This window comes from Cololabis saira, chromosome 1 (assembly GCF_033807715.1).
Source record: "Cololabis saira isolate AMF1-May2022 chromosome 1, fColSai1.1, whole genome shotgun sequence".
NCBI lineage: Eukaryota > Metazoa > Chordata > Actinopteri > Beloniformes > Belonidae > Cololabis > Cololabis saira.
Genome location: NC_084587.1, coordinates 26,430,355 through 26,442,860, shown reverse-complemented (window position 1 = coordinate 26,442,860; position 12,506 = coordinate 26,430,355). Strand labels below are relative to the sequence as shown.

At 38.6% G+C, this 12,506-nt stretch overlaps 1 protein-coding gene and 3 non-coding genes across 8 annotated transcripts in view; all 4 read right to left on the bottom strand.

Annotated features, from left to right (window-relative positions):
* Nucleotides 1-2,896: 2,896 nt before the first annotated feature.
* On the bottom strand, nucleotides 2,897-2,987 carry LOC133454601 (small nucleolar RNA SNORD60). Its single transcript, XR_009783397.1, has one exon. It is a non-coding gene; the product is annotated as a small nucleolar RNA SNORD60 (small nucleolar RNA).
* A 227-nt stretch (nucleotides 2,988-3,214) lies between these two features.
* LOC133454593 (small nucleolar RNA SNORD60) lies at nucleotides 3,215-3,305 on the bottom strand. The gene has a single exon (XR_009783394.1). It is a non-coding gene; the product is annotated as a small nucleolar RNA SNORD60 (small nucleolar RNA).
* A 192-nt stretch (nucleotides 3,306-3,497) lies between these two features.
* LOC133454584 (small nucleolar RNA SNORD60) lies at nucleotides 3,498-3,588 on the bottom strand. Its single transcript, XR_009783393.1, has one exon. It is a non-coding gene; the product is annotated as a small nucleolar RNA SNORD60 (small nucleolar RNA).
* A 3,496-nt stretch (nucleotides 3,589-7,084) lies between these two features.
* LOC133441769 (caskin-1-like) overlaps nucleotides 7,085-12,506 on the bottom strand; it is a 57,685-nt gene continuing 52,263 nt past the window's right edge. For all 5 annotated transcript variants that reach the window (XM_061719399.1, XM_061719407.1, XM_061719416.1 and 2 more), the window contains 2 exons: nucleotides 10,855-11,461; nucleotides 7,085-9,008 (listed from right to left, as the gene is read on the bottom strand). In XM_061719399.1, coding sequence (XP_061575383.1) covers nucleotides 8,912-9,008; nucleotides 10,855-11,461 — 704 coding nt within the window. In that variant the 3' untranslated portion in view covers nucleotides 7,085-8,911. The remainder of the gene's footprint in view (nucleotides 9,009-10,854; nucleotides 11,462-12,506) is intronic.

Genomic DNA, 12,506 nt, shown 5'->3' with positions numbered 1-12,506 from the left:
TTTGAAGGATCAAATACTCAACATCCCATAGCGTGGCAATCAAACTTTGAAAATCGACTGTGCGCATGCGCAGAACCACAAAGTAGCATTTCTCGGCAGGTAGCAGAAATTGGCAGAACACCGGCTCCTGGTTTGACAGTCAAACGAGGGCTGGAGCCCAGACGCACCTGGATGCAAATCCCCGAGCTGGCCGCGGCTCGGCGCCGCACGGAAATAACGCAAATGAGGGGAAACGAGCCGGGGGTTGGATTTCTAATCCAATGAGGCCAACTTTTGAACATTGTGGCTATGTAAAACACAGATCTAAGCGTGTTCATACATAGACTAGAATAGAATACTTTTATTGTCATTATACATGGGTACAGTGAGATTAAAAGCAACATCACCTCTCCAGTGCAAGACAGTGCAAACAGATAAGAAATATAAATAATATAAAAATATAGAAAGGTTGAGATGCATTTTGAATAGTGAAATCAAGACCCGAGATCCTATCTACAGATAATAACATATAACTACACATGTGGTGGAATATTGCACAGATAGGCCGGGAAAAAGTATTGGACGGTAAAAAACCGTAATGAAGACGTTCACATTTTGTTCAGGGCGATTATGGCTTTGGGGAAAAAGCTGTTTTTCAGTCTGTTAGTTTTGGACCTGATGACTCTGTAGCATCTTCCTGAAGGCAGCAGGTCAAACAGGTCAGAGCCGGGTGGGAGCTGTCTTTCAGGCATGGCACCTGCTGGGTCTGTTTAGACTACACCTGGAACTAGTTGGAAAAGTCACTCATTTTAAACCAGATTCAAATCTTTTTAAACAATAGCAGCTGACAGATCAGCTTTGAAGGACGTTTTTATTGTAATTACTTCTGTAGATCAGTTTAATTGCAGTTTCCACAAAATAATCAGCATGTTTACAGTACACTTGCTCTCTGGTTGCTTTTAGGATAAAGTAACTTAATCCTCAAACCCTTCAATTTACCAACTCTGTGTGTACTGCTATTTTGTCATGTTGTCTTTGTATGTTTATATACTTAGATATACATATTATATTTATATCCTAGTTATATTTATGGTAGAGCTTACATCTTGTATTAAACAGGTTATTTTTGTAAAAATGATATATATATATTTATACAAATTGTATAGTTAAAGTATAGTATAAAAAATATATATACATATGTTTAGTTGTGAAAAGGGGGTGGGATTAAATACATTTATACTTCCTCCCACTCCTTTTCGAACATGTAACTTGAAATGTTTTGATGTTGGTTTTTTTTCTTTATGTGGTGGAATGCCCACCTGTATTTATTTTATCTTTTTTATAGATGTTTGAAATAAACGAAAACGAACAGAAAGAGAAAAATGGCCAAAGTTTCCGTGTCGACCTATGGATTTAATGTAGAATTCAAAGTTGGCATCTCCCCTTGTCTTTTACATCACATACCACCCTTTACCAATACATGCGTGTGTGCATTAGTTATTCAATTGGGGGAAGAAAAAAAAGTCCTGGTTCCACACAACTGGGAAAAGTAATTAAGATACCTTTTTTCCTTGAACACTTCAATCTTTAAATAATCTTGCACATAATATACAATTCACCTGTCAACACCACTTTTATCCAGTCATTCACAATGCACAGCTACTTCTGTAGTACACTGTAGCCTAGTTTTATTCTTTTTGGAGGTTTTGCTTTTACATCCCATTCACATCTCCATCAGTGACTGGCTTCTTCACCCACGATGCACCACAGCGACATCGCAGGTCCTTCCTCCCCGCTGCCATCAGACTTTACAACCAGGCCTGCTCTCAGTAGCCAACGGACAATAACTTGTGCAATAACATAAGATGTGCAATATCAGCCAGCCTACCTCACACACTCTACCTGCTTTTTTTTCGCAGTTTTTCTTTCAATCTACTGTATATACTGGTCATATTTCTGTAATCATACATATTTTATATATATTTTTAACTTTTTAGTCTTTTTACCCCTCCCCTGCATGTGTGTGTGTTACGTGTACTGCTGCCAACAAAATAGGTTTCCCCACTGAGGGAGAAAATAAAGGATTATTATCTCTTATCTTATTTCCTTCATCTGTTAAATTTTACTTGGTCTACTTGCATATTTGTGTTTGTAGTTGCTCCAGTTTTAAACAGATTAAAAAAAAAAAAAGAAAACCATCATTGACTAAACTGCACAAAAACATTTCCACTTTTCTAGCCCTATTGTTTCAAAAGCAGCTATCCTGATGGAATCAGGGTTCCACCGCAGAACAGGTTTTTGTATCAGGTGAAGTCTTGTTTCCTACTGTAGACTTAGTGCCAAGCCTCACCAGTTAAGTCCTTAACTTTATGATCCATAAAACTAGACCTTTATTCTATAACTGGTTTCAACTTGTTATGACCACCACAAGGATTAGATTTAGGTTTTGTATATGTGGATATCAAGTCTAAGGTGTTTTCAAATGAAGTAGATTTGGATAAATTACAAAAAGTGTATAACTAGTTTAACAGAAATGCACACAGACACTCTGGCAGCACAGAAATCATTTTATTGAGACAAATTTGACAAAACTTTATATTGGGGGAGGAAAAAAAAAAAAAAAAAAAAAAAAAAAAAAAAAAAAAAAAGTATTTAAGTATCCAAAAAGTCCTCTTCAGGTTTTTTCCCCCTTACGTTCGGAGAACCTGCAGGAGACAAGAGTTTAGTATATACAACCCTGAAGAAAAGCGAGTGTCAACAGTGGCTTCTCTTTACTTACCATCGCTGAAGCCCGGTCACCATATGCACGTAACACGATAGCCACGGTTACGTCACAGATCTACAAGCAGAAATGAATCGGTTGATTTACATATGGGGAAACAAAAAAAAAAAAAAAGTAGGTAGAGAACAACTGAAGGAGCCTCAGAAAAAAGGTAGAATCAGGAGCTGAAGTTCAGCTCTCATAGTAGGTGTCAGAAAAGTTTGTTTTTAGTTTGTCATCATTGGCTGAAATTGTCTCAAGCTGCAACACACTCAAACCATGACTCAAACCCACCTGCTTTCAAACTCAACCGGTTAACAAGACTGCATCTCAGGACCATCTGACATGGCGGATCTTCATCCTTACACCACTCGTGTTTTCAGTCTCATTCTTACCTGTAATAATAGTTACATAAGAAAATTAGTAGGGCAGGGGAAAAAAATAGGTCATCAATGTATGCATATGTTAATAATGTAGCCTCAGAATCAAGTTAGAATCAGGAGCTGAAGTTCAGCTCTCATAGTAGGTGTCAGAAAAGTTTGTTTTTAGTTTGTCATCATTGGCTGAAATTGTCTCAAGCTGCAACACACTCAAACCCACCTGCTTTCAAACTCAACCGGTCAGGACCATCCGACATGGCGGATCTTCTTCCTTACACCTCTTGTGTTTTCAGTCTCATTCTTACCTGTAATAATAGTTACATAAGAAAATTAGTAGGGCAGGGGAAAACAATCAATGTATGCGTATGTTAATAATGTAGCCTCAGAATCAAGTTAGAATCAGGAGCTGAAGTTCAGCTCTCATAGTAGGTGTCAGAAAAGTTTGTTTTTAGTTTGTCATCACAGGCTGAGACAAGTTCTGATACCAATATAACAAAATACTTACCAGCTGTTCCACTGAAGCTCTTATCTCAGGTTTGTTCAAAGAACTCAGGTCTGACGCCTTCAATCTGCCACACCATGTTTCAGTCTCACACCATCATGCAATCCTGCCTTGGCTGTAAAAAAAAAAAAAAAAAAAAAGAAAAGAAAAAAAAGGTCAAACTTGACTTCAATCTCTAATGCCGCACACTTATTGCAAGTTAACCAATAGAGCAAAATTTGTATAAATATATACACACATGCATACACACAAAAAAATTACCTATAGTTGTCTATTAAATCACGATTGTTATGGCTTCTTTAGCGGATAAACTTTGAGAAAACTGTCCCTGCACGTCAGCCACGTGGTCTCACGGGAGCATGTGACTGCAGTTTTCCTCGTGTTAACATTTATACTCACTTGTTTCATCAGCACTGGTTGGTGAAGGATCTTCGTCATCATTCGTAGTTGCACAAAGGATGAGATTGAAATTTTCACAAAGAGCCATTTAATAAACTTTAAGGGCCAGCAAAGAGACGAGGCTCCTTCTCTCTCCTTGGTTAGCAGGAAAAGGAAAGACTGCAGCGGCTGCAGGAGGATCAACTGTTTCCGTCTCAAGCCCCGCCCGCTGCACTGGCTTTTCTTTTTTCCCCCAACCTCTTTATTGATTTTACAAAAAACAACAAGGCACATTATACATTCCAGAAGAACATTTGCATCAAAGAACACTGAGCTACTAATAAGTAAAACAAAACAAAGAAGATACAGAGCGAAAAAGAAAGAAAAGGAATAAACAATAAAATAAAATAAAAAAAATTAAATAAAAAATAAAAAACGCAAGTGATCAGTCATGGTACAAAGATACTTATGAAGATTCTGGGCTTTTTGAATCATGCAAGATTTTAAATATTTTTTGTATTGAATTATTTCGTTTAGATATGCAATAAAGCTTGGATCAATTTTCAAAAAGCGAAATTTATGAATAAAACATTTAGCCAATATAATTAAATTATTGATTCCAAAGTCTATTTTTTTGTCCTCTACTTGTAAACAAATGTAATGCTTTCAAATGTAAGAATAGGAATGGTTTGATCATTATAGGTTATCCAGTATTGGAAAGCATCCCAAAAGGTCCTAGTTAGGCTACAAGAGAAAAAAGATGCTCTAAGGTTTCGATGTCTGCGTTACAAAAAGTACAAATATTCAAATCTAAATTAAACCTTTTATGTAATAAAATCATTACATGGATAAACCTCATTCATTATTTTAAAATGAACTTCTTTAGCCTTAGGTGGAAGTGGAAAGGAGAGGTAACTGGTTCTCATCTTAATTAAAAAACTAATAGTATAATGTTGAAACATATGTTTCCTCTTCAAAGGTGAAGAGAAACACACCAAAGTAAAATTAGTTCAAGAATTTATTATTGCATTTTTAATCAAAAAAAATACAACCATCTATAACTAAAGAAGGCATTTGTGGACTAACCACAGAATAAGTCATCATGCCTTTAAGTTGGAGAATCATCGCTTGTGGAACTGCCTTAATTACTGTGTTATATTGTGTATTTGTACAAACAAGGTTGTATTTTGCAATGAAAGCATCATATGTTAAAAAAATCACCTCCAGTATCCAACAGATGCATAATGGACCAGATACCTTTCTCCATCTTTCTCCGTAAAAGAAGGATTTTCTCTTGATTAATATACACCTATTATTCCACATTGGGACTGTGTGTGGAGTAAAGTTATGTTTATAAACAAGGCCCCGCTTCACTGGTTACACTGAATGTCCAAAAAGTCTCAGGGGAATTTTCTGTTTTTATTTCATGTTGGTTGTCTAATAACTTACTAAAGTACTGCCTGTGTATTCTTTTTGTTTAGGACGGAGCCCTGTTTAATGATCAATACAATTGAGTTTAGGTTATCGTCGAGGAACAACATTTCCCAGAAACCTCGCTTCCTCAAACGACCGCCGTGAAGCATCATGGGAATTGTAGTTGCCGACGGTCTACTAACTGGATTTATTTATTCTCAAACACTTTTGCAGTATTATATTACGTAGAAAGTGAACAAAACATTTCAGAACCACTTTATATGACTTGGATTATTAAAATATCTGTTTGAAAGCAAATGATGCTGCTTCAAAACCTTTTGCTGAAAAAAACAAACCTAACAATAATATAGGCTACAGTATACACTAACAACCACCATATCACATTTGATTTAATTTATATTAGGTAAAGCTGTTTTGAGTCAGAATGACTTGAAGGCAATTTGGATAACATGCATGACTTGTTTCGTTTATGGCCACATTTTCCATCTAACCTTTGCTCATTTCTCTTGTTTTTTCATTTGACTGTGTCCTCTCTGCATAATATGCAAATCTGCTATAAAGACTCACCCTGAAAATACTTAGGATTGTTCAGCAGATGGAGCTGATGGTTTATTTTGCTCAGTGTATTTCTTTTAATACATAATAGACATCTGTGTAGGCATCTTAACAATGATTTTTTTTTTAAAGAAGATCCAGATAATATTTGATCTCTAAACAAGTGTAACTATTGTTTATAAGACTCTTCTACACCACCATGTCTTAGATTTCAGTAACAGATTCATGCACACAAACACAGTACCGGTACTTACACACTGCCTGGTCCAAAATAGTCACCACCTGAATTTAACTAATGGAAAAGGTTAGAGCTTCCCATTTAGATATTTCAGTTATTCAATTCTAATTGATTTTTTTCTCTTTCCCTGATGATACATCCACATTGGATAAAAATATATAATTATGTATACAGTTGTGTAATCAGAAGAAAACCACTAATCTGTATGACTGATTAAAAAAATGCTAGTTGATAGCATAAAGATTTGACTTGTACAAAAAAAAAGGCCACGTGATCTGATAAATCCAGATTTAACTTGCTGCAGAGTGATTGGCATGTCAAGATAAGAAGAATTGTGGATGAAGTGTTGCACCCATCACACCGAGTGTCCAAGCCTGTGGGGGCAGTATTATGATATGGGGTTGCTACAGTTGGTCAGGTCAAGGTTATGGAACATTATCTGGAAATTAGTCAACAACTTGAATATGCTAAATGACCAGACCCATCAATAGGTTTTTTTTTCTTCCAAGATAGCAAGGTCAGGATTCGTCAGGATTTAATTGTAAAAGAGTGGCTCTGGGAGCATCAGACACTATTTTCACACACCAGAGAGTTCAGACCTAAATCCCATCAAATCCAACTCTCCCGTCATTAATGCAACTTGGGACTGAAATACATGTTGTGAAACTGCACAAGCTCATCAAAACAATGGTGCAGTGAATGCATTCAGTAATCAAAGCTTTTGAGTACTTTGAGTATTTTTTTCTCTCTTTATTTTTTGTTCAGGTGGAATTTAATCTTTATTTTAATGTTCTTTAATTAATCATTATTAAATTACTTTGCAGATAAGATATATATAAAACATTTATAGAGCAGTGTAAGGTTTAATGTATACATTTATTCTGATCACATCTGTACAGGAATGCATTGTCACAGCAGAAACACAACCTTAACCCAACCATGGCCCAACAGCCATCACAACACATCCAAAACTCAACCATAAGCGTACAGGCTTGATCAGCTAACCTCAATTCAGTGTTTAATTCTTCTTCATCTTCTTCTTCTTCATCATCATCATTAGCATAATAATTCACATAGAACTGCCTGTCTCTCAAATATATCTTTGTTTTAAAGAGCATAAAAATACAAGTAGACTCTTCACTGGGATGAAAACTGGTGATTGATCGACGGTCCGGCTTACATGAAGGAACCATTGAAAATGGGACTCGAGGAGGACAGAGCCAACTCATTAGTGTTTACAAGGCGGGTGGGGGCGGGATTGTAATGACCTCATAAAAGGCTCTGCAAAGGCTACAAGAGGTCTCACACAGAGTGACTGAATTTAGGGCTCATGAAGGACTTACAACTTAACTTAGAGGCTAACATCACAGATACACAAGGGTTTGTAAGAGAGCACAAAATAATTAAACGTTTTGGTGAAAACAACATGAAAAAGAAAAAAAGAACATATGAAGAACACTACAAAGGCACAGATATTTGCAGAGACACACGAGGAGATAAAAATGGAGAAGATTATGGGCAGGTTAAAGGCAGTTTCACTATCCAACACTAGAGGGAGCTCTAACAGCTCGTATATCCAGGAATTAATAAACTATGTGTGTATGTATATTGGATGTACTATAGAAAGCATTGAAATATAGGAGTATCTTTTGAAAACACTGTTCACTGCAGCAGGACAAAGAGATATACCACATGGTTGTGCTTGTACTTGTGTGTTTTTTGCATGTGAATGTGTGTGTGTCAATATTTGTCATGCACTGCGTGTGCGGAATCACTTCCAAGCAAACCTCCATACATGGAGCTGAACATCAACAAAGCAGAACAGCATCAATATTTAAACCACTGTATTGTGCATTTAGGTGTGTATTTGTTTGTTTAATGCAAATGTCTCAAGATTTATGGATGCACATTTATGTTGTTTTTCTGATCATTAGAATAACCACTGCATGAGTGGGAGGACATTGGCATGAGCAACAGCAGGGACTACGCACACTCGTAACAACAACAATGCCAACAATAATAGCAACAACAACAACATGAACAGAAACAACACACAGATCAGGAAACCCAGCTAACCACAATCCTCCACCCATACAGAAGAAATAGAGGTTACAATTTATCTGGCAAAAAAAAGAGAACAAAAAATATCATCCTTTGAACTTTGCAGGAATGAGACCAACTCAAAAGTGGGCTGCTTTTCTGTGTGCTTTGACTTTTTTTTTTCTGGTACTTCACAAGTATTTATCTATCTAGCTATCCATCTGCCTGTCAGACAAGTAATGTGCTTAGTTTTGCAAGCAATATGCTTATTTGTCTGTCTGTCAGACTTCACTGTCACGTCTGTCCTCGCCGGAGTCTTTTAGAAATAAAAGGACGCGCAAAATAGTTGTGCTTCTCGGTCCACACAGCAGTCTGAGGTTGGGCGGCGGTGACACGCTGGGCTGCAGAGGTCAGAAGTTGTGTGGGAGCGGCCTCCTCTCATCAGTAGGAGGAGCTACAGCTACTGCACCAGACAAAGAGGACTCCATCCTCAGTGCTGTACAAGGCTACTTGGAAAGCGCTCACCCAGGATGGATGCACACTGGTACACGCGCTCTTTAAGCTCCAGCTGCGATTTGAACACGTACACATGATGGAGGGGGGAGAAAGAAAGGACGTGCTGGGAATGAGATGCTGTTAAGAGATCAGTCGAGCATTGCATCCAACTGGTCGGCCAAGTCGTCGAACATGCTGCCTATGTCGTCCAGGATGGACCCCGTTGCTGTTTTGCTGGAAAGAGAGCTGCAAAATGTCAGAAAAGAGGAGATTAGCATCTAATGAGGGGAACACAGGAAAAAACAATGTGAATTAAAAATATGTTTGTGTTCATGTGCTTTTATGTGAGCTAATGTGTTTGTGTGCTATAATTCTTTTATGTTGTCTGTCATTATTCGGAGTGTCATGATTTTACTAATTGTTTGTACTCTGTGTTTTAAGGTTTTAGTGTGTGTTTTTACATATGCCATCAACCTGCCAGGGACTGCAGATGTAAATTAGCCTGTATGGCTAAATCTGGCACATTTACATGATGAACTCATGTCAATCAATGTGCGTTGTCCCTTTTAAATAAAATAAATAAAATAAATAAATGTATTTGGCCTCTATATTAGATTGATTGAGATTTTTTTTAATGATGACCCAAATTTTCAAATCACGGAAAATGCAGGAGGAGAATTTATAAACATGCTTTCCTTTGACTTTGGTCTTCATAATTGTTTTCCACCAGGACAATGCTGGTAACTACGCTAGACCCTGGGCCTGGATTTTCTAGTAGCAATTCATGAGAAACATAACAAGCAAACTCAGCAGGAGTGGGAGGGTTTGAAGTAATTATCTGAAAAGTTGAGTGAAACCTTTACCATGAAATCCTATTTAACAGGGCAACACACTGATTGCTTCTCAAATCTGTGAAAATACACGCTGAGCACAAACACTGTAAGAATGACAGTGTTTGACAGAAAACACAAATGTGAGGAAAATGTACGACCAGCTGTTTAACACAGATATTCTGTAGTACTCTCAACCCAAAGAGAAACCAAATTGCCATCCTTGTGCTGTTTATAAAGATCAAGCAATTATGCCGACAGACAGCACTTGGCACCAGAAGCATGAAGCAATGTCACTCTGAGCACTTGGCTCTGGATTGCAGACAAAGCTTTTGACACAGAGCTTGTCTTTGCCCCCATTAATGTATTTATTTTCACCTCTGTTACTTCAAAGGCGAAACAAATATGCCCTGGTGTTCAGCCCTGGGGCTCATTCAGGTGTAAACAAGGCAGAACATGGGCTCAGCGGTCCTCCCTGTATGCTGTATGTAAGGGAGTACTCGTGCTGTGAAAGACTTGCTGTGTTCACTGGCTGGATGGCAAACTATTCACTGAAACAGCAATCCACAGCATAAACCCAGATAAAAGTCCACCAAAACAGCAAGGCTAGAGGCCTTAAACAATGAGGTGGAACGTCATTCAGGTCAATAAAGTTCAGAGGAGCGGCAATTTGCCCCTCTGTTGTCTTTGCAATTAAGTAAAATGCACATGCAGTCGGCATATTAAGCAAGGCAAATCGAACAGGAATTCAACTTTAAGGATAACAGGTTTAACGATATTTGAGCTTCTGAAATACCGGTACTTCAGCTACTGCTGATATTATAGCCAGAGGCACAAATGTCAGAGCTATTGCAAATTAAGACTCCTGTGTCATTGCAAATGAGGACAAAATCACTGATTTCCTGTTTCTTGTGAGATTTGATTGTGTTGTTGAGTAAGGCTTTCCCGTTGATCTGATTTTGCTTTGCAGATGAGTTCAATTCTTGTTGCAGGAACAATTGAGATTCTTCAGAAACAGAAAGCCAGAACAAATTCTATGTAAAAATGTATATTAGACTATCAATTTACAGCCTCCGTGGCGCTGGATGCATCAACTTCAAATTACTTCTCTCATTTACAGTTCCATATTTGGGGGGAAAAATTATATGAATCTACAGTCCTTTCATAATCCACTTGGATGCCAATATCTGGTCCTTAGAGATTGTTGTTTGATAGAAACACACGAGAGGTAGAATCTCAATATTTACTTCATGAATACTCACTCATTTTGCGTGTCCTCCTCTTTGATTTTATGCTCAACAGCCTGCAGAGCTGCAGCGAGGGAGGCACTAGTCTCCTCCAACCGTTGCTGAACCTCCTCCTCCTCCTGCTCCACTTCTATTACTTGACTCTCTATCACTCCTTCCCTCCTCAAAGGCTTCATCTCCAGATCCTTCAGGTTCCCATCCTCTGCTACCTTCCTCTCCTCCTCCAGCTCAGTTTGTCTCTTGTGCTCCTTCTCTCTCCTCCTGTCTTCTTCCTCCTCCGCATCCCGCATCCCAAGAAGGTCAATGGAGAGACCGGCGATGGAGGAGCGAGGAGGTTTGACAGGATGTGGAGACGGGGTGGAGGGACTCTGGGCTGGAGAGGGGGAAGTTACAGGGAGTCCTGGAGAGAGGGAGGGGGCGGAGGGGGTGTCGGGAGCTGGAAGCGGTGCAGCGTATAGTGGAGAGGAGGGTTTGTGGGCCGGGGTGGGGCTGACTGCAGCCGGGCTTGTGGCAGCAGGGCTTGGGCTCATGGCAGCTGAAGCTACTATTGCTTTGCCGGGTTTAGGTGCAGTCGGGGGCCCACGTGGTTTTGGGGATACTGGAGGAGGAACACGCTTCAGTTCTGGTCGGAGAGAATCACAGAGAAAAATGTACGTTTTTTCTACTGTACAAGAAATCAACTCATACAGCATTTTTCAGAAAAATAAGACACTATGGGCCTGATTTACTAAAGGTTTGCGTGTGTAAAAACGTGTGCAAACTTGACAGCACCCGCAAACCAAAGTGCCACCTGATCTACTAACAGCGTGCAAAGAGGACTGCGTCTCTCAAATGCGCAAAATAGCACACGCAATCCATTTAGTACTTTTGCCCTGATGAATAATCAATATGGGGCGTACCCGCCAGAAATCGCTAAATACTGGGAGGGAAAGATGCAAATTGGTCCATTTACCACGCGCAATGAGATTTACCAAGCCTGAAAGTTTTTGCGGGGATTGTGATTGCGTCTGTATTTAATACGTTCGAAAGGAAGGTGCTAATCTCCACATGCAAAAGGAGAAATATTTTATTTGAATGTTAAATCGAGTATTATTCAGCAAAAGGTTGCCACAGGAGGCACCTTCATTTTTTTATTTGTGATAATAAATAAATCACGTGTTTTCATGGAGAAAAAAGTGTTTCTCATTGTGCACCTATACTTGTTCTGCAGTCATACCCCGTTGTTGTGCCGTATTCAGCACCCCTGCCGTGAAAAGCACCCCCTCGTCTGACAAAAATTATATTCAAATTCCGTGTTCTGTTCATGTTCTGTTGTCCATGTTCTGTTTAGCGTCCAGTTTTGTGTTAATGATTCATGTTTATGCGCTCATGGATTCGGGCAAAAAAAAAAATCGGGTAAATGGTTATTGATGTCATTAATTAATAGCCTGCTTACTGTGTTGTCTCCCATAATATTTGTAAATATATATAATATAAACTCCCAAGTATGTGTTTGTGTGAGTGTGTATATATAAATATATTGAAGTGTCAGTGTGTTGTTTTTTTTCTTGGTCTACTTATCATTGAATATACGAGGGGGTGCTTTTCACGGCAGGGGTGCTGAATACAACAATTTGCCTCTTCCACTAATATCTCTATAACCAACTCGTCAAATTTCATTTTGCGCT